Consider the following 21,070-nt stretch of genomic DNA (forward strand, 5'->3'; position numbering starts at 1 on the left):
GTAAGGAATCACAGCTTCAATTTGGATGTCTTGACTTAAAAACTTTGTGATTTACTTTTCACTTAACCCAGGAGTTAGGAATTCCTTAATGGTTGTCATAACCTTGCAATCAGCATCTGATTTATATCACTGAATCACAGAATCACAGAATCACAGAATCACAGAATCACAGAATGGTAGGGGTTGGAAGGGACCTCTGTGGGTCATCTAGGCCAATCCCCCTGTCGAAGCAGGGTCACCTACAGCAGGCTGCACAGGACCTTGTCCAGACAGGTCTTGAATATCTCCAGAAAAGGAGACTCCACAACCTCCCTGGGCAGCCTGTTCCAGTGCTCCGTCACCCTCAGAGTGAAGAAGTTCTTCCTCATGTTCAGATGGAACTTCCTATGCTTCAGTTTGTGCCCATTGCCCCTTGTCCTGTCACTGGGCACCACTGGAAAGAGTCTGGCCCCATCCTCCTGACACCCACCCTTGAGATATTTATAAGCATTTATAAGGTCCCCTCTTAGCCTTCGCTTCTTCAGGCTAAACAATCCCATCTCCCTCAGCCTTTCATTGTAGGAGAGATGCTCCACTCCCCTCATCATCCTCATAGCCCTCCACTGGACTCTCTTCAGTAGCTCCTCAGTAGGAGCTCCTCCTCCTTGTAGGTCAAGATCACTCTTATATAGGTGTTTCTCTGCACATTCAGCATCTTGCTGAAATCAGGGATGTTTCCTCAAGCTTTTCAATGTCCTCTTTAGCAGCATGAAAAGACTTTTAAGGAGTGTATGGGACACGAGAGTAAAAAAGAGATGCACACTTTTCTTTGGAGATGTGGAAATGTGATTAAATTAAGACCATACTGACCAAATCCTGTCTTTCTCCTTTGGAGCAGCAAACAGTAAAAGGATGTACATTGGACAGCACAGATTTAAACCAAGGCCACTTAGTGGCAATAAGGGAGTAGGGAGAGTTACTAACTAGTTTTCTATAAACAGTCTACTCAGCCTAAACAAAACTCCTGATTGTATATTTTCATGAATCAAATCTTTGATCAAAATCTGCTTAAATCCTTTAATAAAAACAGATTTTTAAGAAAAATACAGGAAAAAGCAGTTCATTAAAAGTAGCTTCTTTCAGAATTTTGGTGTTTTTTTAGAGAAAACAGAAGTTACAGAATTTGTTCTATGCAACATTGTCTAGAAAATTCCACCTTCTAAGAAGAAAAATAATTTGCTAGGTGAAGACACTGAATTTTCCGTCTAGCTGCAGTAGAACAGGGTCAGTGTGAGCAAGATATACACAACATTCTGGAGGTCAGCTGTAATAGGCACTAGGTAATGAAGTTCAGCTGCCTTTCATTTATGGCTGGTATTAAGGGTTATCCAGAATAATGGAGAAATCTGTCTGTCTCATGATTGATACTAATAACGTGCTCTGTACAGTCTTTCAAGCATTTTCCGGAAATAATTGATCACAGAATCACAGAAGGGTAGGGTTTGGAAAGGACTTCTGGAGACCATTCTGTCCAACCTCCCTGCCAAAGCAGGGTCACCTACAACAGGCTGCACAGGACCTCATCCAGGCAGATTTTGAATATCCCGAGAGAATGAGACTCCACAACACCTGTGGGCAGCCTGTTCCAGTGCCCTGTCACCCTGGAAGTAAAGTTCTTCGTCGTGTTCAGAGGGAACTTCCTATGCTTCAGTTTGTGCCCCTTGCCCCTTGTTCTGTCACTGGGCACCACTGAAAAGAGTTTGGCCCCATCCTCCTGACACCCACCCTTCAGATATTTATAAGCATTTATAAGGTCCCCTCGCAGCCTTCTCTTCTTCAGGCTAAACAATCCCATCTCCCTCAGCCTTTCATTGTAGGAGAGATGCTGCACTCCAGTCCCCTCGTCATCCTCGTAGCCCTCCGCTGGACTCTTTCCAGTAGCTCCTCATCTTTCTTGAAGTGGGGAGTCCAAAACTGGACAGAGTACTCCAGATGGGGCCTCACTAGGGCAGAGAAGAGGGGAGAGATAATGATGAATTATCTCTGACACTGAAGAGAAAGTTGCTGCAGTACTAAGGTGGTCCTGAACTCCTACCCATTCTCAGGGCTAGTGTAAAAACTTGTAAGTTTTGGAGTAAATGCTGATGTGGAGTTTATAAGGGGAGGGGATTTGGCACTCATAGCTCAGATTCACTGTCACATCTTGCAGAAAAGATACTCAAACTGCAATGACCCTGCTCACTTCTCAGCAGGCATTTAAGAGCCTGACACCCCTGGTCACGCCGTAAATGCATAGGAAAGTGTGGCTTTATTCCTGTCAGCAACCGAACAGAAGCGATGGCTGTGGATCTCAACCAATGTTCGGTTTCAGTTCAGACTTGGGAAGAAAGAAGGAAAGTCAACTAAACCTTTTCATACTTCAAGGACTCATCATGATGGTGGCCCAGTCAAAAATGCACATGGGTTGTGTTCGACCTTCCAATGACCCAGTAGCATTCAGTGAAAGGAGGATATTGCAGGTAAAATCTTGCTTGCATCAAAATCGGGATGACTGCTCCATCAAAGTGGGAATTTCCCCGTGGGACATTGGAGGAACCATGTTTTGTCCTAAAATGATTTCACTTCACCTTCTCAATGAGATATTTTTGTATTGTGTCCCCTTCCAAAAATGCTAATGAGGGAGTTCTTCAAAAGAAAATTCCTTCCCGCATTCATCATTTTTCATTAAGACCTGTTGTTCTGGGAGCAGCGTCATTCTTTTATTTGTTGTTTGAGATGCATGGTGATTTTAATTAGGCAGTCATTTTCTGTGTGCATTGTAGTGGTTGAATTCGGTGACCAGTGAGCTATAATTATAAGCAGCTATAGTTATAACGGCAGCTGAAATGTTTGCTGCAACCCTTTAGAGGATTGTTGTCTTCACCAGAAGGGATCCTTGCTCCTCTTGGACAGCTTTGTCCTGCATAGTGTCAGGTATGATATTGGCAGTAGGCTTGTAGCAGTCAGGAAAGGTTTATATTCAGAAGCCCTGAACACAAGTGTATCCTACAGTGCTCCATGTGGGTGAATTCCTCCTTTGGTGTTCGAAACACATAGGATGACTATTATGGTTCTCTTACTTGAACCTGAGTTGCGGGCAATGCACACGTGGACACAGAGCCATTCAGTTTTCTTTAGCAGATCAACACAGGAGAAACCCATCCTTCGACATCATGCAAGTATAGCCTAAGTGTGAGATGAAATGGAAAAAATTAATTTGGCAAGGGTGTTTTCTCCATCCAAGAAAGAACTGTTATTCTGCATGCAAGTGACAAAATCAGCAAGAAAGTGGGCTGCAGACCAGAAAGGTTTGCTCCTTTACTTGGAGCACTTAAGTTGCATATCTGTCTCACTCTAACCACCCCATTCTTCTACATAAGCAAATAACTTCTCTGACACGTGCTACTGGAGAAAAGGGATGCAAGGCTGGAATGAAAGCCAATGTATTTCTGGCCTGAGGGGATTTTCTTTCTTCACCTTCAGTGTTCAGCTCTCTGCAATTGATTGTGCCTTCCCCTTATAGAATCATAGAATCATTTAGGTTGGAAAAGAGCTTGAAGGTCATCAGCTCCAACCATAAACCCAACACGGACAAGTTCACCACTAAACCATGTCCTGAAGTGCCACATCTACACACCTTTTAAATACCTTCAGGGATGATCACTCAACTACTTCCCTGGGCAGTGCTTGATAACCCTTTCAGTGAAGAAGTTTTTCCTAATATCTAGTCTAAACCTCCCCTGACACAACTTGAGGCTGTTGCCTCTCGTTCCATCACTTGTTACCTGGGAGAAGAGACCAACACCTGTCTCACTACAGCCACCTTCCAGGTAGTTGTGGATGGCAAGAATTTCTCCCTAAGCCTCCTATTCTCCAGACTAAACAGCCTCATCTCCCTCAGCCACTCCTCATAAGACTTCTGTTCTAGACCCTTCACCAGCCCCGTTGCTCTTCCCTGGACACACTCCAGCACCTCAATGTCCTCCTTGTAGTGAACTGAACACAGTACTCGAGGTGCAGCCTCACCAGTGCCAAGTACAGGGGCATGATCCCCTTTCTGCTCCTGCTAGCCACACTATTGCTGGTACAAGCCGGGATACCATTGGCGTTCTTGGCCACCTGGGCACCCTGATGGCTCATGTTCAGCCAGCTGTCAACCAGCACCCCAAGGTCCTTTTCCACTGGGCAGCTTTCCATCCACTTTTAGTGTTGCATGGGGTTGTTGTGCCCAAAGTGCAGGACCCAGCACTTGGCCTTGTTGAATCTCATACAATTGACATTGGCCCATCGATCCAGCCTGTCCAAATCCCTAAGCAAAATCCCTGTTCAATAAATGAGAAGTGAAGCTTTTCCATAACTTCCAGGCTCTCCTGCTTACTCCCTGACCAGGGTCTGCCTCTGTGAATGAAGTCTATTCTGTGTCCAAAACCAGCATGCCAATATATTTCTTGCATTCTGTGGCAAGCTGTCTGTTTAATGGGAATCAACCCTCATGACAACAATCTCCAGTTTAAACCAGTTTCACAAGAGAGGAGGTTAAGGGCATATGTGATCATTAACCGTTCACCTGTCTCGAATCTCTCCTTAGCTTCCTGCTGTGCATACAAGCATGGAAAGAGCAAATATGATGAAGAGCGCCAAACCTAGCCCTTATCTTTTATGAGAGGTTTCACCTGCTCACCTTGGGCATTTATCTGCTGCACCTGTGCAGTTGGAAACTCCAGTTGTTCATGCCTAAATAACCTATCTGTTGCTGGAAGTAATGGAAATGGCGCAGGTCTGGCATAAGATATGTGGGTATATGGAACGTACATGGAAATCTTTGCAGCAACATCATGTACTCCTGTGACAACCTCTATCCCACCTAGAACTTTTCAACGTACAATTTGCTTTGTTTGGGTAGGGAGGGGGTGAAGAAAGATGAGCCACCAAGGTCCTAGGCCCTTAGGACATTTGAAATCATGAATCTGCTTCAGGAAATAAGTCTTCATCACAGGGAGACTGTAAAAGTGAAACAGGGTGGCAGCTTCTTAGATGTTACATAGGAGCACGGAACGCAGTTTCCTGAAGTTCAGAAGCTGTATTCCAGTATACAGATGCAGGAAAATTGTCCCTGGGTCATGTTTTAAGTGAAACAAACCTTAGCCTGGTGGCCACGGGTTTCAGGGTACTGAGGCAGAGAGGTTCTTGCAGGAAAATGCCTAAAGGAGGAAAGCCAATAGCTACGTTTGTGTGTTGTTGGTGGTGTAAGTACAGAGAAAAATGGATCTGAAACTCTGAAACTCTGAAACAGACTCTGGTTCTGCTAGGAGCAGGGTAGGAGAGGAACTGTAGGAGAAGTAATTTCTCATAATCAGAAAGAATAGATATTTCCCAATGCTTGAAACAGGACACCAGACAAGCCTCCAGCTTGCAATTACAGAGGCTGTGTGGCTACTCATAACAAGATGATTTCCGTTGAGCATAGTCATGCCAGTGCATATGGTGATCTAGTTTGGTACATTTGGCAGGATGGCAGGCTCCGTCTTCTTGTACTGGCAGCAAGTAATGTAAGTGGGCATTGATGATCGAGAAAGAGCAGGCATCCTGTCACCAACCTTTGAGACTTGTTTATTCTGCTGTGTCTCTGCTTCAGTTTTGTGTCCTGCCCCTTCTGGTGCTGTGATTTATATTGTATGCTGTTTACAACAGCAGAAAATCCTTGGAACTGCATTTTGAAAAGTGCTGCCAGTACTGGGCTGCATCGTTGCAACTGGTAGGTATAGTTGCTGTCGGCAGAGTTTCCCACTCTTCAAACACAACAGGAAAATAATACAATCGACCAGGTGGGCAAAGAAAAGGAAGTGGAAAAAAAAAAAGAAACACAAGGGCAAAAATTAGCCTTCTGCCTTTCTTAGTATTTTCTTTCCTGTGAACCATTACTGCTGAACCACAAAAGAAGAGACAAATTTATGGATCTGATTTCACTACTGAGAGATGTGAAGTCACCACAGTGATGATGTTCATTTAAACTACCACCATGGTGAAAGTTTCAGTTTCCATGAGAAGTAAATTCTGGGGATTATGCTAACTATGGGTTGAAATCATTAGCATAACCCAGATGCTCCTTTTTCCCCAGAGTTTTGGATGTCCCTGAACTGGCAACAGAAAAATGAGGTGTCAGCAGCTCTTTTGCTTTTCTGTTTCCTTAGTTGCCTCACTAAAAATCTGGAAGCTTTAAATAAACAAGGAATAGTATCTGCCAACTGTGCAGAGTGGAGAAAATAATGTCTCACTGAAGAAATTCATGTGATTCTTTGAAGACAATTCTTTGTAACTGTTTTCCTTGCTTTGAAGCCGACTATAATTTTCCTTCACCTGTGCCATTTTTGGGTGCATTTGTTTTGAGTTGGCAGAAGCTCACCCTCTTCCACCCGCTCCTCCATGGCGGGCTGGACAGTTGCTTGACATGCAGGATGAAGCCAACAGGAAAGTGCTTCACTGAAACTACTAGTGGTAGCTCCTCCAGTGTTTTGATGACCATCTCCTTGAGGGTCACAAGATCCCCACAGGGTTTTTTGTAGAGCTGGAGAATTTTTTGTTTTTCCCGCCATGTTCTCCCGGATACCTGCACCATAAACCATAGCCTGCTCTCAGATCTGGGCACGTATTTTCCCAGTGAGGTCAATCAAATAGAGTTTAGTTTGGTTTTTAGCAGTAGGAAGGCATCACTGGCCACCGTTAGTGCCAAGCAGCAATTACTTCCTTTCTGAAATCAGGTTTCCTGGAAAAGGGAATAAATTTATAGTTTGCATGTTGCATATCCATGCATGAACGCCCGAGTACAAATCTCATTTTTCATTGAACAGGATTCAGGGTGTAAGTAACCTTGCCATTTGATCTATGTTCAAGGAGCAATGGCTTTAAACTGAGAAAGGGTAGATTTACATTAGATATAAGGAAGAAATTTTTTACCATGAAGGTGGTGAAATGCTGGCGCAGGTTGCCCGGAGAAGTAGTGGAGGCCCCATCCTTTAAAACATTCAAGGCCAGGCTGGACGGAGCTCTGAGCAACTTGGTCTAGTTGAGGATCTCCCAGCTCACTGCAGGGGGTTGGGCTAGATGACTTCTAAAGGTCCCTTCCAACCCAAAGCATTCTGTGATTCTATGATTCTATGTTCTTTTCCCGTCATTTAGGTCTATGAGTAAAAAAACCAATTACTTTCACTCACACATTTTCCTGGTATTTTTTGGTGAAGGGAGGGATGTAAGGTTTGAATCTTATTTTACTTGTGAACGTCCCAAATTTTCAGAGCTTCCTGGGTGTACCTCCCAAATGGTACTCCTCTACCATTTTGGAAGGGTAACCATCTGTCATGGGTATCTATTGTTAAAAAAGGAGCACACCTCAGATATAGACACAAATGTTTTCTTTTAAACCTAACACATTCACAGTAAAACTGGCTTCAGTGCTTGTTTTCTCCACCTCCTTTCAACCTAGTTTCTATAATCTCTTGACTTCTTAAAAAAAAAACCAACAAAACAGAATAGCCTAAAGCTGTGCACACGTGTTTGACATCCCAGCTGACAGTTTTAACTACCTCCCTCAAAAGGTGCAGGAACTGTACAAAACCCAGTCATCTTGTATATACTCAAACATCCTCCTGGCTCCTTCCTTCCCTTTATGGCTTGACGTCCATGCATCCTGGCCCAGGGGGAGGAGATCTGGTATGTTCTTGGGGCTTACTTCTTTGAGATGATTAGTGTTAACCACTAGCTGAAGCAGTGACTGATTACTCCCTGCATTGTAGAAAAAAAGAGGATATATGTTTCAATGAAGCTGTCCAGAGTGAACCTGTTTGTGTAAAGCTAGCACTTTATTTTCCTGGCGCCAGCACCCTTAGTAAATTAGTAACTTAGCAGGCATACTTGGAGAAAAGGTATCCATAAGTAGATGAACAGAGTAATGAGCAACATTTACTGGCTTCAACACAGAAATATGCCTTAACAAGTGCTCGGGTGTAAGCACGTGCTTTATATTGCAGTGTTTTCAGTAAAGTCCTGAATCAGGAGCCTGCTTGAGTGGGGACTGGTTCAGCAACTGCATGTCTAAAATCCTTGACATGCTGATTTTGGTGGGATTTTTGTCAACCATTGCAGTCTTCTACCACATTTTTTCAGAACACGCCCATATAAACCAGGAATAAAATTAGTCACAACCTTTAGTGACTGGGATAAACCTAAATTGAATGTGATCTAGTGACCTGAAGGTGAAATGTCCTCATAGCTAATTACCGATGCTGTGATTCATGCAATTTAAAAAAAAAAAAAAAAAACAACACTTTTGCTGTCATATTCCTCAGCCATAGCTGTGGTACAAAATCAGAGGGTAAAGGTGTGCAGTCAGGCTGACTGAAAGCCAGTGAAATGGAAACATGAGCAATATTCCAATTTAACTCCAGAGAAGCCCACTAGTTAGTAAGTAGTTCAAGTGTTTTAGTGCCTGCTGTGTTGCTGCCTACAGGGAAAATACTCTAAGTGCTTTCCCTTTCTCATAAAGGAAAGAAGTTTCCATCTATGTTTTATGTGGCTGTCTTGTCACATCCATTATACAGCATGACACAACCAGTCAGAGGAGGTACTGTGGTGATTTCCATCATGTGCTTTAGTAAGGTTTTTTGTGAAGGGTAGAATACATACACACACACATATATATATATATAAATATATATGTGTGTATATACACACTTATAAATGTAGGTCAGTTAACTGTGAAGGAGTAGATGCCTTATGCTGGCCTATGGAGTGTCGGATATGACGTGTTAATGCCTGCATCTGTGAAATCCAAACATTCTGTCAGGTGGCCATCTTGACACAAACAGGGCAGATATATCCTTATTCTGAGAATATTAGGCCATTAACTGGAACAGTTTTTAGAACTACTTTTTTCCGGTCCATGGTTGACCAGCTATTTCAGGAAACAGCAAAGAACAATTTCTGTTTTTCAGTCTCCAAAGTACAATGTTCATATCGCAGAATGAAGACAATGCAAGAGAGATCCCTGAACAATGCTGGGTTAAAAAAACCCTTTAAAAAAAAGCCTGAACCATCTAGTATCCTGTTCCATTCAAAAATCCAAGGGAGAGATGGGGATTGGAGGAGTGATAGGATGGATGATTCAGAGATTATCAATTTTATATAAGGAAGGATTTTTAAAGGTGCCTGCATAATTTCTGTGTGCTTGTGTGTGCACAATTCCAAAATATCTTCTGCGTGCACAGGGCAGTGAGATGCCAATTTTTCAGCTGAACACAGGCAAAATTTGTGACATTTTAGTTGTCCAAAAATATGATTTTCCTATTCCAAAACGACTTCAGTAGCATATTTCTGTTCAGCAATAATAATCTTACATACTTCAGACAGTGGGACTCCATGCGTGTGGATGTAGATATACACAAAATCTCAGCATGTAAGTGTGCAGTGTTTTACAGAACTGCTTGACATATGCACCATTTGACTACTTTGCCTCTTCTTGGGCTCACTACTCCAGCCCTCCATCACTGTTCTGATGTTTCACCCTTCAGCAGGAGTGGTCCAGACAGTTATCTAGCTCCATGTTTTTCTTTGTTTTGAGTGAGCCTGGCATTAAAAAAAAATTATTCCTAATCGTCCTTGTAAATGCAGTGCTTTCACTCAAAATGCCCTGGTTCGAGGTCTAATATAAAGAATTAATTTCTGCATAGGCAGCATCTTATCATATGCCCCTTGAGGATGCGGCATGAAGGTTTGAAATCCCTGAAAAGCGGAGAATTCCCAGAGGATTGGTAGGGCACCTAGAAATGAGACAGAAAAATTACTGTGGGGACCAACTCTACAGCTACTGAAATTTATAAATAACAAAAACATGCTTTCACAGGTGAGGAATAAAAGCTGTTGTTCCAATAAATACTGAGGCTGTCACACTTATTTGACTGCCTCCATTTACTACTCAGTACTTCTGTCTTGGCTGCAAAAATCACAAATGAGAAAAGAACTCCAGAACAGGGAACCTTATGCAGGCTGGGGATGGGTGAGGACGCACGCTCCCCACATGGTGCAGAAGACTGACGAAAGGCAAACAGTTGATACTTGTTGATAGAGGAAGGTGTTGCAGGGGAGAAAAGGAGGTCGTTCTCCTCTTGATACACCTGGGAGAGTCTGCTGGTTGTTGCAGGGAGCAGCCCAGACACGGATGAGTGGCTGTTTATGAACGTGACCATGAAAACCCTCAGCTGTGGATATGACCGCGCTGTCCTTGACACCATGCGGTCAGCCCAGCTTCTGGGAGACAGTAAGGGCCAGCTACTAGTGTGTGCCGGTGGCTTGAATTTCAAACAAATCCAGCTGGGGCAGTTATCCATCCCATTTACTTTGCATGTAAGCCCCGTGCAAGCTGGCTGAAACACTTTCTCCGCGATGAGCCCTGGAAAGCCTTACCACCAACCGCACCAGGCAAAAACACGGTCTGCAACCCAGCTCCCTTCCTCCGTGATGCCACCCACCAACGTTGTGTCGCCTTACTGTCACACAATTGCACCATGCAATCCGTGGTTTTGGCCCAGCATCTCCAATGCGAAAGCACATCTTTGTCCCTTTAACTTCTCTCTCAGCTGTTATGCCTGTTTTCTCCCCTCCTCTGGGACTGTGCACTCTGTTGCTGCTCCGGCTGCCTGGAGTGAGCGAGGAGAATTTCTTCTGCTGGCGAGCGACCGGCTAGTCTGGGGCTGGCATCTTCCCAGGACGCTGCTGTTTGCATACCAGCAGGCAGAGCAGCAGGTGAAATGGGACTGGTGACATCTGTACAGATGTGTTTGGCTGCTTACACGCTCTTACGAATCTGCTACCCTTAAAGCCTCCGTTCCTCTGACGAGATATCTCTCTCTCTCTCTCTCTCTCAAATTATTTTTCCAAGGAGAAAAGGAAAAGGCAGACAGAAATAGAAGGCAAGAGACAACAGCTTGAGGACCAGATACTTCAGCTGCAGCATTTCAAGGTAAGGGACTGATGCCAGAAACGATGGATTGACTAAATCTGTTCATTATTAGACATGCAGATCACACGTCTGAAAGCTGGGAAGAGCCCACTCCGACATGAAGCAGCTTTCACTGCCGGAGCCTATCTCTTGCAGTGATCGTGTCCTGCCTGCTTTTCATTCCGTGTGTTTCATGCACAGGACCATGTTGCAGAAACGGCTTGGGAGCATGGAGTCGGGAGGGTGCGAGCGCAGGCAGCACGGCAGTGTTGTTATTATTAACCACTGTTATTTATTATACACAACGATAAGACACCAGTCGCTGTGGATTGGGTGTGCACTGCATGGCTTCAGTGAGCACTTTCTGCCTGCAGAGCTGCATTGGATTTTTCTGGTGCCTGTCATTAGGTTGTGTGTGTGTGTATGTCGCAGAGGGGGTGTTGGTTAGCATGCGTGTGTGTGTGTGTGTAAAGCTTTAATTGTAGGATGAAGTTATTAGGCGTACATGGCATAATAAAACGGGCATGTATGCACATGCAGGGAGGGTGTTGATGCATATGTGCATGTCTACATGGAGAGGCGCCTCGGTATTTATCAGGGTGCCGAGCAGACCTAGTCCCTGTTGGACTCCATGACAGCTGCAGACATCACCATTTGAAAGACATCCTCGTTATTTCTATCATTTATCCATCTTGTCAGTAGCAGACTTTTGTCTTTACATTTGTGCATAGCAAAGAGAAGAACAAAAACATACATGCAGTCTTTTTGTAACCAGCGCATATTTGTGGGTCAAATCTCGTTAGATTAGTTCAGAGGGGAGCCCGAGGAATTTCAGCGATTAAAATATCTGAGAAAGATGATCAGGACTGGAAGTTCATCCTTGCAGCAAGTGAGCTGAGCTGCGTTTTGAAAAATAAGATATTTAGGTTGCTTGTGCAATAGTCTGTGCATGTGTGTTTGAACAGTGCACCTGCATGGGGAGACGGTGCACAGAATATCTTCTCTGTCCACACAAGCACTCAAAGACCAGACTTCACATTATGCTACAGCTACAGGCAGGATCCTTCTCCTGCCTCTCCAAGCCGTTGCCATCATGTTCTGTAAACTATTCCTCATTTTGGTAAACATGGTGCGGTTAAGCCCTAGTAATTGATTGCAGCCTACAGAACTGTTACATCAGGTTCACAATAAATCTGTGGATGTCACACATTGTCTTTTCTCCTGTCAGTCAATGATGTGATTGCATTTCTGTGGGGTAACAGGAGTTGCCATTTTGTTCAGGCTACCACTGACTACAGGCAAGGGAGGATTTCGTCTGACATCTGTAGGCTGATGCAGCAGAGCAGCAAGATGCCTTTCCAGTGCCTCCATAACGCTTGCTTCTTTTCTTTTTGCTGCAAAGCTGAGGACTTCCTTTATCACGTTAACTGTTTCCAGGCTAACTGAATTATGCTTTTTCAGGAAACTCTTTAAGCGGAGCCTTTTGGAAAGCCAGTTCTGGCAATCCTCTACTTCATCTGATCAATTTTGATATAGTTTTTGCTAAACTGGATTTTATCATCATTCATAGCGAAAAGTAAAACCTCTCAAGGTGGTGCAGTGGGGTCAGCCCCTCAGCTGGTGTAAACTGGCACTGACTTCAGCCCTGCTACGCTGATTGCCACTAGCGGAGATTCAGTCTTGCGGTGTGGATTTCTTGAGTGACACACATAAAATTTAACTATTTCCCTTTATTATTTATCTCACAGCCTGGAGCAGGAGCAGTAATCACACAGGAAGCTAAGGGGGGATCAGGGCGCAGAAATTTAAAATGGCAGCTATCTCAGCTAAAAGCACAGCCAGACTTAAGGTCTGTAATGCCAGGTGCGAGCATGAGCATCGAAGTATGATAGGAGATTCTCTGCCTCTCCATTCAGTGGCATCACTTGTCATCAGAGGAGAAGTGTGTTGCTTTTACTGGAGCGATCATACTGACTGCTGCTGCAGGAGCTGCCTGCACCACTTCGCTCTATCGCCAAACAACTGTGTGCTCAGAGACCTGCATGAGATGATGGCAGAGGTCTACCTGGGACTGCAGAGCACACCCTCATTGCTGCTAGGCCCTTCCTAAACAGAAGGAGGGCAGCTATTCCCCGGGCTCAATTAAAAAAAAAAAAAAAAAGATAGTAAAATAGAGGCACTGGCTTAGGGTATTTTCCTTTCTCTGTGGAGACAGACCAAGCAAACCTCATCTTCTTTTCATGCATTGTTCAGTGTTCTTGTTGCTTAGTAGGGTGCTGACCAAAATAGTATTTGGCTTGCCAGGCTTTGTTTGTTTGAAAAGCTATCACCTCCCCAAGGCTCTCCCTCACCTCACCCTGGTTGCTTTGATCCTCTGCAAGCCAGGGGCTCCAAGTCTGCCTTGAATACAGTCCCCCAGTCTCAGATGGCTCCTTAGTCTGGCTCACACAGGCCAAAATAAGTGCATCCATTTTCCTTCAGAAGTGGTAGGTGGAACACGGTTTGTTTCCTGAATTATGTGAATTTCAGCTAATTCTGTGCAAGACATAAATCAGGTCAAAATGACCAGGCTTGCCTAGGAAACCCATGTATTTACTCAAAATGCTGTGTGGTCATTGATGTCAGTGTAGAGTGTAAGGACGTCATATCAGTGTTCATTAAAATCTGCTGTGGAGAAATCTTTGAAAATAATATCTGGGTTAATCCTGTGTCTGCAGTATCTGGGTTGATCCCACAAGCGTAACAGCTTGAGTTCACCCAAAGACATTCATGCCAAGATTCAATGGGTTTGGTTCATTTTTACATAATGCTAGAGTAATTTTCCTTTTAAAATACACTGTGTAAAATAGCATGTTTGGTTACCTAATAAAGGTTCTGAAAGCTACAGGGGTTCCTTTAATTTCAGACAATTTTATTCACGTAGAAAAATATCTAATAGAAATAGTTTGTTGCAAATGTTTGTGCTGGATTACCTACAGTTTTCAAGTTGCTGATGCCAATTAGACTCCTGGCAAAATGACCTAACTCTACTACCAGTTCATTCATTTTTCCCTTGTTAGATACGTGGCTGAAAATAGGGAACTGCTGCCCTGTTGTTTTAGGCAGAACAGCCCAGCAAACGCTAGAGTTAGTAAATGTCAGCACTGAACATGGACAAGGCTTTGGCAACAGGTTTTCCAAAGGCTCCTGAGAATGAGGCCAACGGCTTTATGGCTGAGGACTTCAGGGCAAAAACATGGCTCAGCTATTAATGGTATGTTTGAGCTTCTGAATTAATCAAGTGAAACCCTCCAAGTGTGAAAGTCTGGAGCAGAAGAGAGTTCAGAGTAGTGCAGGCTCTAAAAACTGAATCTCCTTGTTGCTGACGGTAAAAGTCATGTCACCTCTTCCGTGAATCACTGGAAAGTAGGGATGTTGGTGGGCACAGAGCATCCACATGTTACTTCAGGGCTGTCAGGGCACTCTGTTGAAGGCAGAAGGTTTATTTGTCTACGTTACAATCAGATGCTTCATTGGAAAGGCCCGTGGTATTGCAAAAGCTATAAAGCTGCTTTGAAGCCCGATTTTTTGACACTGAACTTGCTGGTTTCCTCTAATAACAGGCAATGTACAGCAGTTCTCCTTACCTCCCACCTACTTTAATTTTTACTCCCAAAATAATCCTTCTTCTTTTATATAACACAAGATTTTTTTTGTTTTTGAACAGTAGGTAGATGCTTCATGCTTTGGCAGTTCATTGGCCATACTCTTACAAACAGGGCTTGCCACGCCCATGGGAACTAGAGGTGTTACCAGCTTCTGTAGTTTGAAATCAGAAAAGTGGGCAAAATTCACCTTGTGCAAACACACACTCTGCGATATCTATCAACATGATTTGGTTTCTTGAGGAAGACAATAATTGATTTTTGTGCTTAGTTGCACTGCAGAGATAACCTACAAGCAACAGCTGTTTTTAAGAACTTGTTCAGCTAGGCAGCAGTCGGGCAGGCCCTTTTTAATGGAGATATTTACTATCTAAAGACTAGTCTAAAGACTAAGGTCTGGATTAGGAGTGTTTCTTCCAAGATCTGGCTGCCTCTGTAGTCAGCTGAACATAATTTCTGTAATTGTTTACTGTAGCTCTGTTTGGTGGCAGCTAGTAATCAAATAAACAGCACAAAACCTCCAAATTGGACGAAAAATTACTTCTCTGCTGTTACGTTAACCATTACAAACAATCCATTTACCACAGTAATTTTATTTCTGGAGTGGTATAACTATGAGGGACCTGTTTTTGCTAACATCTTCTGCTTAAAGACTGCAGATCATGAACACTTAATCTGTAAAATAATTGTATCTTTATGCTGAAGGAAAGGAAAGGAAAGCCTTTTTACGCTATAGAGATTTTGTTATGGTATGGTTTTAGCTGAAGCTATCTTACCTATAAATGTTTTAATTTTATTATTCCACAGTTATATTGCTATCCTCATTTTATTCTAGTCTTAAAATAACCACTGTCGGAGAATACAGACCTATCTATCTTTCTATCTATCCATATATATATAAATGTTCTCAACAGTGTGGAAAAACAGATACCTTTTGTGTGTGGAGAAGTATTGTTATTCCTTTATGTTGAATCCCTGTATGATTTTTAAGTAATTTAACCCTTAAACTGAATGGCAACTCAGTCAAGCACACAAAAAATATTTGGTGATGTCATGGAAGTCTCCATTCTCTGCAGGGTCTGTGCAACAGCCCCCAAAACCTATTCTTATTGATAGTCGAGCATTCTTTCTGGTATGTGACGTCTGCTATGACAGTCCCAGGCTGACCCTCTGTTTTTAATGTACTGGAGTCCACCACTCCACTGCAAGACTGGGAGGTCCTGCTATTTCTGTTTCCCAAATGCAGTTCTGGGGCATGGGGAGGCTAAGAGCTAATCGGGAATGAAATTTCTGTTTCCAGAGCATAGGGAACTCCTGTTTGTCCCTTTCTGTGCAAGGCCATGTTTGGGCTGGCACTCACCTTATCCCAAGAAGCTCTCCTCACACCAGGATTTAAGCTGAGAAGTGAGAGCCTTTCTGCCTCTCAGCTAGCATGTCTTATGGTCCAGAAGAGAAATTCAGATTTGTTAGGCCAGAAAGGAAGTGAGAGCAGGAATAGGGCTGCACAGCCTAATGATTTAGGGCTCTTAATCTTTCTAAATTACTTACAGAGTACAAAACCTTTGGATATCCTTGCTGGGAGGTAGCATTTGGAAAGGAAGGATTTCAAAAATCCTTGTATGATTTCTTTTCAAGTAATCAGAAAACAAAATCTCTATCCCCAGTGAAAATCCTACAACCTTACTAGAATAGTTTCTCCAGGCCAGCTACTCTCAAAGAGATGAAAGCTTTAGTCCTTTAACTCATGTTTCTTATCTGCTTGCATGTTATTGCCACACAGCTGTGTATACAGTAATTGTCCTGGTATAATCCCTGTATGTGAATGCTTTTATTCAGGAAGAAGGCATTGCTGTGTGAGTTGTACTTCAAACTGGGGCAGAGTTATCCTGGGATGACCATGTAACTAAGTGTCCCATACAGGCACGGCTTCATTGAAACCCATCAAAACTGGCACTCACCTTTCCACTGGTAACAAGGTCCTTCAAGTAGGTCACTGCCAGTCCAGCAGTTTTCCTTTTAGCCAGACTGTGTCAAAGTAGCTCAAGGATGTTTACAGCTTTCTTCAACCCCAGCTCCTCCTAATGGCCTCATACGTGCTCAGAAATGCGTTCACATGACCTGAATCCAGCTTTTCACAACAATGAATACAAGAACTTTTAAGACCAGAAAAGAAATAAATCTCTGAAAGACAGCTTTTCTTTTTGCCTCTTTTGACTGATGTCTGTATGTGTGAAGGAGTGATAAACTGAAGCTGAGAACAGACTGAATGCAGAGAGGAAATTATTCTTTCAGAAGATAATAGTAAAAGCAACTGCAGCTGTGTAGTAATGATGATAACTCACAAAGTCTATTTGTTTGGGGGGAGAGGATTGCTAGTTTTCAAAATCTCAGATTGTTAACTACTGCAAAAAGAGTTAACTCCCCTCCCTCCCAAAACCAATGAGTTACTTCCTTTGAAAACACGGAGTGAGTACTCACAGGGAAAAGGAAAGCATAGCTACATTTCTGGCTCCAGGAGGTGAAAGTGTGATCAAACACTTTTCAGGTGTGTATCTGTACAAGACAGCCTTATTCATTTTCTCAGTTCAACCACACAAAGTCCAGAAACTTCAGCTAACTTGAAGCTATTTCTTATTCCAGCTCCAATATTCCCTGGGAAACAGATATATTCTCACAGAGTCATAAAGTAATTTATGTGTGATGGGACCCTGGAGGTCTCCTCCTGCCCCCGCCAGAAAAAGCAGGTTGCTCCTTGCCTGTTCTCATCCTGCTACATTTGGACTCTTGCCCAGGATGGAGATCCCATGCCCCTTGTAGGAAACCTGCTCCCAGGCTGGGCTATAATCCTGAGGACCATGTGTCCTCACTGCAGCATCCCCTTTTTCAAACTGTGTGCCCGGATGGCCAGTGTGTGCCTGTTGGGACAGCCTGGGTCCCTCCATCCCTCCGCTCCTCTCTGCAGCAGCCGCTGGTAGTTGTTTATTGTTTATTCTCCTTATGGTGCTTAATCTCGCCAAAGCAAAATGCCAAATAATTGGACAGAGCTGTCATTATCACCCCTCCATGAAGAAGTCTGAAATCTTAAATAGACTTCCTAAAGAGACATACTGAGAAATAAACTCCAACTCTCTAGCTTAGGTAACAGCGTGATTGTTTTCACCTATTACTTCAAGCAGAACTTTCTGGTAGCCCAGATGTATAGAAAATATATGTAGAAAAGAGCCTATGTTTGAGTTATCTTTCATCTTATCAGTGGGTTTTGTCTCACTGTGATCTCAAGTCTTTAATGAATATTAGAAACTCTTACCTTGTATCAGGCCATACCTATGATCACCTTCAGTGAAACTAGTCTGTACAGACCAGGGCTCTGTGGCTGATGAATGATCTAAGCAAAAAAGACGCAAACTTTGTGTCTTCTCTCACAGAGTCTTGACAATGTCTCATGCTGCAGTGGGTTTCCTTGCAGCTGAAAGAACTTGGGGTTTGTTTCTTCTTCTTAGTCTTTGTATGGAAACAACTGTCTACTTAGTTTACAAAGTTAAATAAAATATGGGACCTGAAGAATTTAAAAGCAATGCACGCAAAATATTTACACTGGTGATCTTGCTAATGGATGGGAAACTTACTCTGATGACTTAAAACAATTGGCACTTTTTTCCCCCAAAGCATTCCTTATTGGGCCTCTATCTGTACAGCTGCAACTTCTGTTCCTGAGAGTTTTTAAACAGACAAAGCACGGAACCTTCATGAAGGAGCTGTAGCAATCATCATACCCATCCCTCAGGTAGCTTGCCACAGACATGCCTTCCCCGTGCATCTGCAGCTCTGGCTGCACATGGCTTACGCTGCAGCCATGCCCTCACATCTGCTTGCCAGTGTACCACTGAGGGTACCACTGAGTGCCAGAGGGCACTCGGCTGGGATCTAGCCCTTCCCAAGCAAACACAAACCATGCCAGCTGTCTCGGTCTTCCCTCACCGGTTTCTGTAGTCACATTTCACTGTTTAACACATTCCTGTCTGCTCTGCTGCTGTGCCAAGTGCGTGCTTTGAGAAAGAGCAGTGACTGAATAAATACTCAGGGGAGCTGAAGGGCTGTCAAATGTACCAGCTACAGTAAACAAACAAGGGGGAAAGATAATCTCTGCAAAGTCTTTTGGCTGCCTTGATTCCTGGTGTGTCTTATCATAATAGTGGCCATCATTTACCTGTATTTACTTATTTACTCACTTTTCTTACTATTTATTTACTCATCTCCCCACATGCACACCCCTTGCACTCCCAGGCCAGTGACTCACTGGTGCTGTAGCAAACCTCACTCACCTCAGAAGCTGCAGGGAAAGAGGAGGCAGGGTCCTTGGGGACAGGTAGGACACCAGTCCCTTGAATGAGCAGACCGCCTTGGAGGCACCAGGAAACTTTTGAGCAGCTCTGAAACAAGACCTGAGGACCAATGATCCTTAGCTCGGGCGTCCACTGCAGTAAGGGTTTTATGAGAAGGGAAAACTCAGGCAAGTGACATGGTGGCCTGTACCTGCCTAGATGAGAAGAAACTTTGGAAGAGGTTAAGCCATCAGTCTCCGATGCCTGGTCACAAAAGGTTTTTAATCACAGTGGGTAGGTCTTAACCCACTTGGAGAAAAGTTAGTGTGTTTTAATGTTCTGTGTGATTAATACATATTAACTGACTGCTGTAACGTGTTTACTACTCTTGGTCTAAATCTATAGTTCTTAAAAAAATTTTGAAGACATCACTTCATAAGATATTCCTAAGAAATATTTTGTTCATTTCTTGAACAATGAATAACAATCACAGACTTGTAACTCTACAGGATAATATTTAATCTGCTTTATAAACATGCTATTTAGTCTTTGGCTGGCTAAGCTCCACCAGCTAACAGACATTTTTTTTGTTGAATTATGTTAGCTATGACATTGTGATTGAAGTCAAGACTACAATTGAACTGCAAGCTTTTCAGCATAACTTAATTCCCTAACCTAGGCAATACTTGAGTCATATCCCTGTATCATGTAGACGTGATCCTTAGGCTAGAACAAATGTCTTAGATGACTGGAAAGGCAACAGAAAGTTTTGCTGCTGAGCAAAACAAGATCATACCAGCAATCTGGAAATGGCTGCTTGTTCTGCTCCAGGGCCAGTCACACTGTACAAGGCCATATCCATCTTGCAGCAGAGCAGAGTAAAACCTTTTGTGTTTGCTGAGGACCACGCCTTTCCTCTGTTTTTCAAGCAGACTCTCTTGCACTAAAAACTCAAATGGAAAACTCTGCATCAGTCTGGGCAAAAGAGTCAGACTCTTTTGTTCACCTACCAGAAAACAAAATACTACAGCATCATGCAGGAATACATTTTGAGGAGCTGCTTCTTTTGAGGTGGACTTGCCTGTCATACTGCTTATGTCTACAGCCCTTCCCTACGTTTGTGTATCTGTTAATGAATAGTTAAAGGCATTTAACAGTGGTGTGCCTGCTCACACTACAGCCATGCAAACATTGATTTTTTCCATTTTTCAGAAGGGAAGGGAAGGCCTAGCAAAGGAACAAGTCTTTCTATAATCTCAGTACACATCCCGGTAACCTTTTGGGTGATGCTGGCAATTCTGCTGCACACAAGCAGGTCAGGCCCAGACCCACCGGGTAACCTGAACTAGATGGTGAGGGCCAGCTGGATGGCAGGGGAAGCTGCCTAAAAATATGGCAAGCAAGAAATGCAGTGTTTGGAGCGGCCACGGGAACAGGGTCAAAATAAAAAAGGAAGAATCCCAGAGGAGTTTTAGCAGTGGTCATTCTTGCACTTGTGTTCCTTGCAAACTGTTTTACCGACCCAGACACATGCTTGGGAGCGTCTGCTGCTACAGGAAACCCTCCTTCTTGTAGCTGATCTGCTGCCTGACAATGCTGCAGTCCCTGGGTGGGGGGCTCCAGGCCTCTGCCAGACAGCAAAGTCAGGCTCATTGCTGCTTTGAGAGCTCCAGATCTGCCTGGAAAACTCAGCCTTTACGTACCAAAGGAGCTTTCTGAAACACAAAGAGCAAATCTGAAATACAGCCAGTCTTGCTAGTGTCCTAATGGAAGTGTTTGGGTCTAATATCTGACTCTCACACTGCCAGGTGAAGGAAGAGGTTTATTGCACTCTTTTAGTATGGACCGGTTACATGCAGATTTGGGAATATGAGAAACCAGCTTCTTGCATTCACCTTTTCTCCAGGACAGAAATAATGAACACATGTAGGGATAAAATAATTTCATAATAATAAATAATTCCAGCTCTAAATTGTTTATGTCTGGTGGTCTTCAAGCCTCAAAACCCAAAGACTTTTGACAAAACTTCAATTTGACAAAGATTCCAGTAAAAGTGCCAATAATGTAGCACTACTGATTTCAGTGGAATTACACCA

At 43.4% G+C, this 21,070-nt stretch overlaps 1 protein-coding gene across 1 annotated transcript in view; it reads left to right on the plus strand.

Moving 5' to 3' along the window:
• The first annotated feature begins 10,651 nt into the window (after nt 1–10,651).
• LOC104335458 (PALM2-AKAP2 fusion protein) overlaps nt 10,652–21,070 on the plus strand; it is a 230,588-nt gene continuing 220,169 nt past the window's right edge. The window contains 3 exon segments of the mRNA XM_075447212.1: nt 10,652–10,739; nt 10,742–10,812; nt 10,949–11,029. Coding sequence (XP_075303327.1) covers nt 10,652–10,739; nt 10,742–10,812; nt 10,949–11,029 — 240 coding nt within the window.

Source organism: Opisthocomus hoazin, chromosome Z (assembly GCF_030867145.1).
Source record: "Opisthocomus hoazin isolate bOpiHoa1 chromosome Z, bOpiHoa1.hap1, whole genome shotgun sequence".
Taxonomy (NCBI): domain Eukaryota; kingdom Metazoa; phylum Chordata; class Aves; order Opisthocomiformes; family Opisthocomidae; genus Opisthocomus; species Opisthocomus hoazin.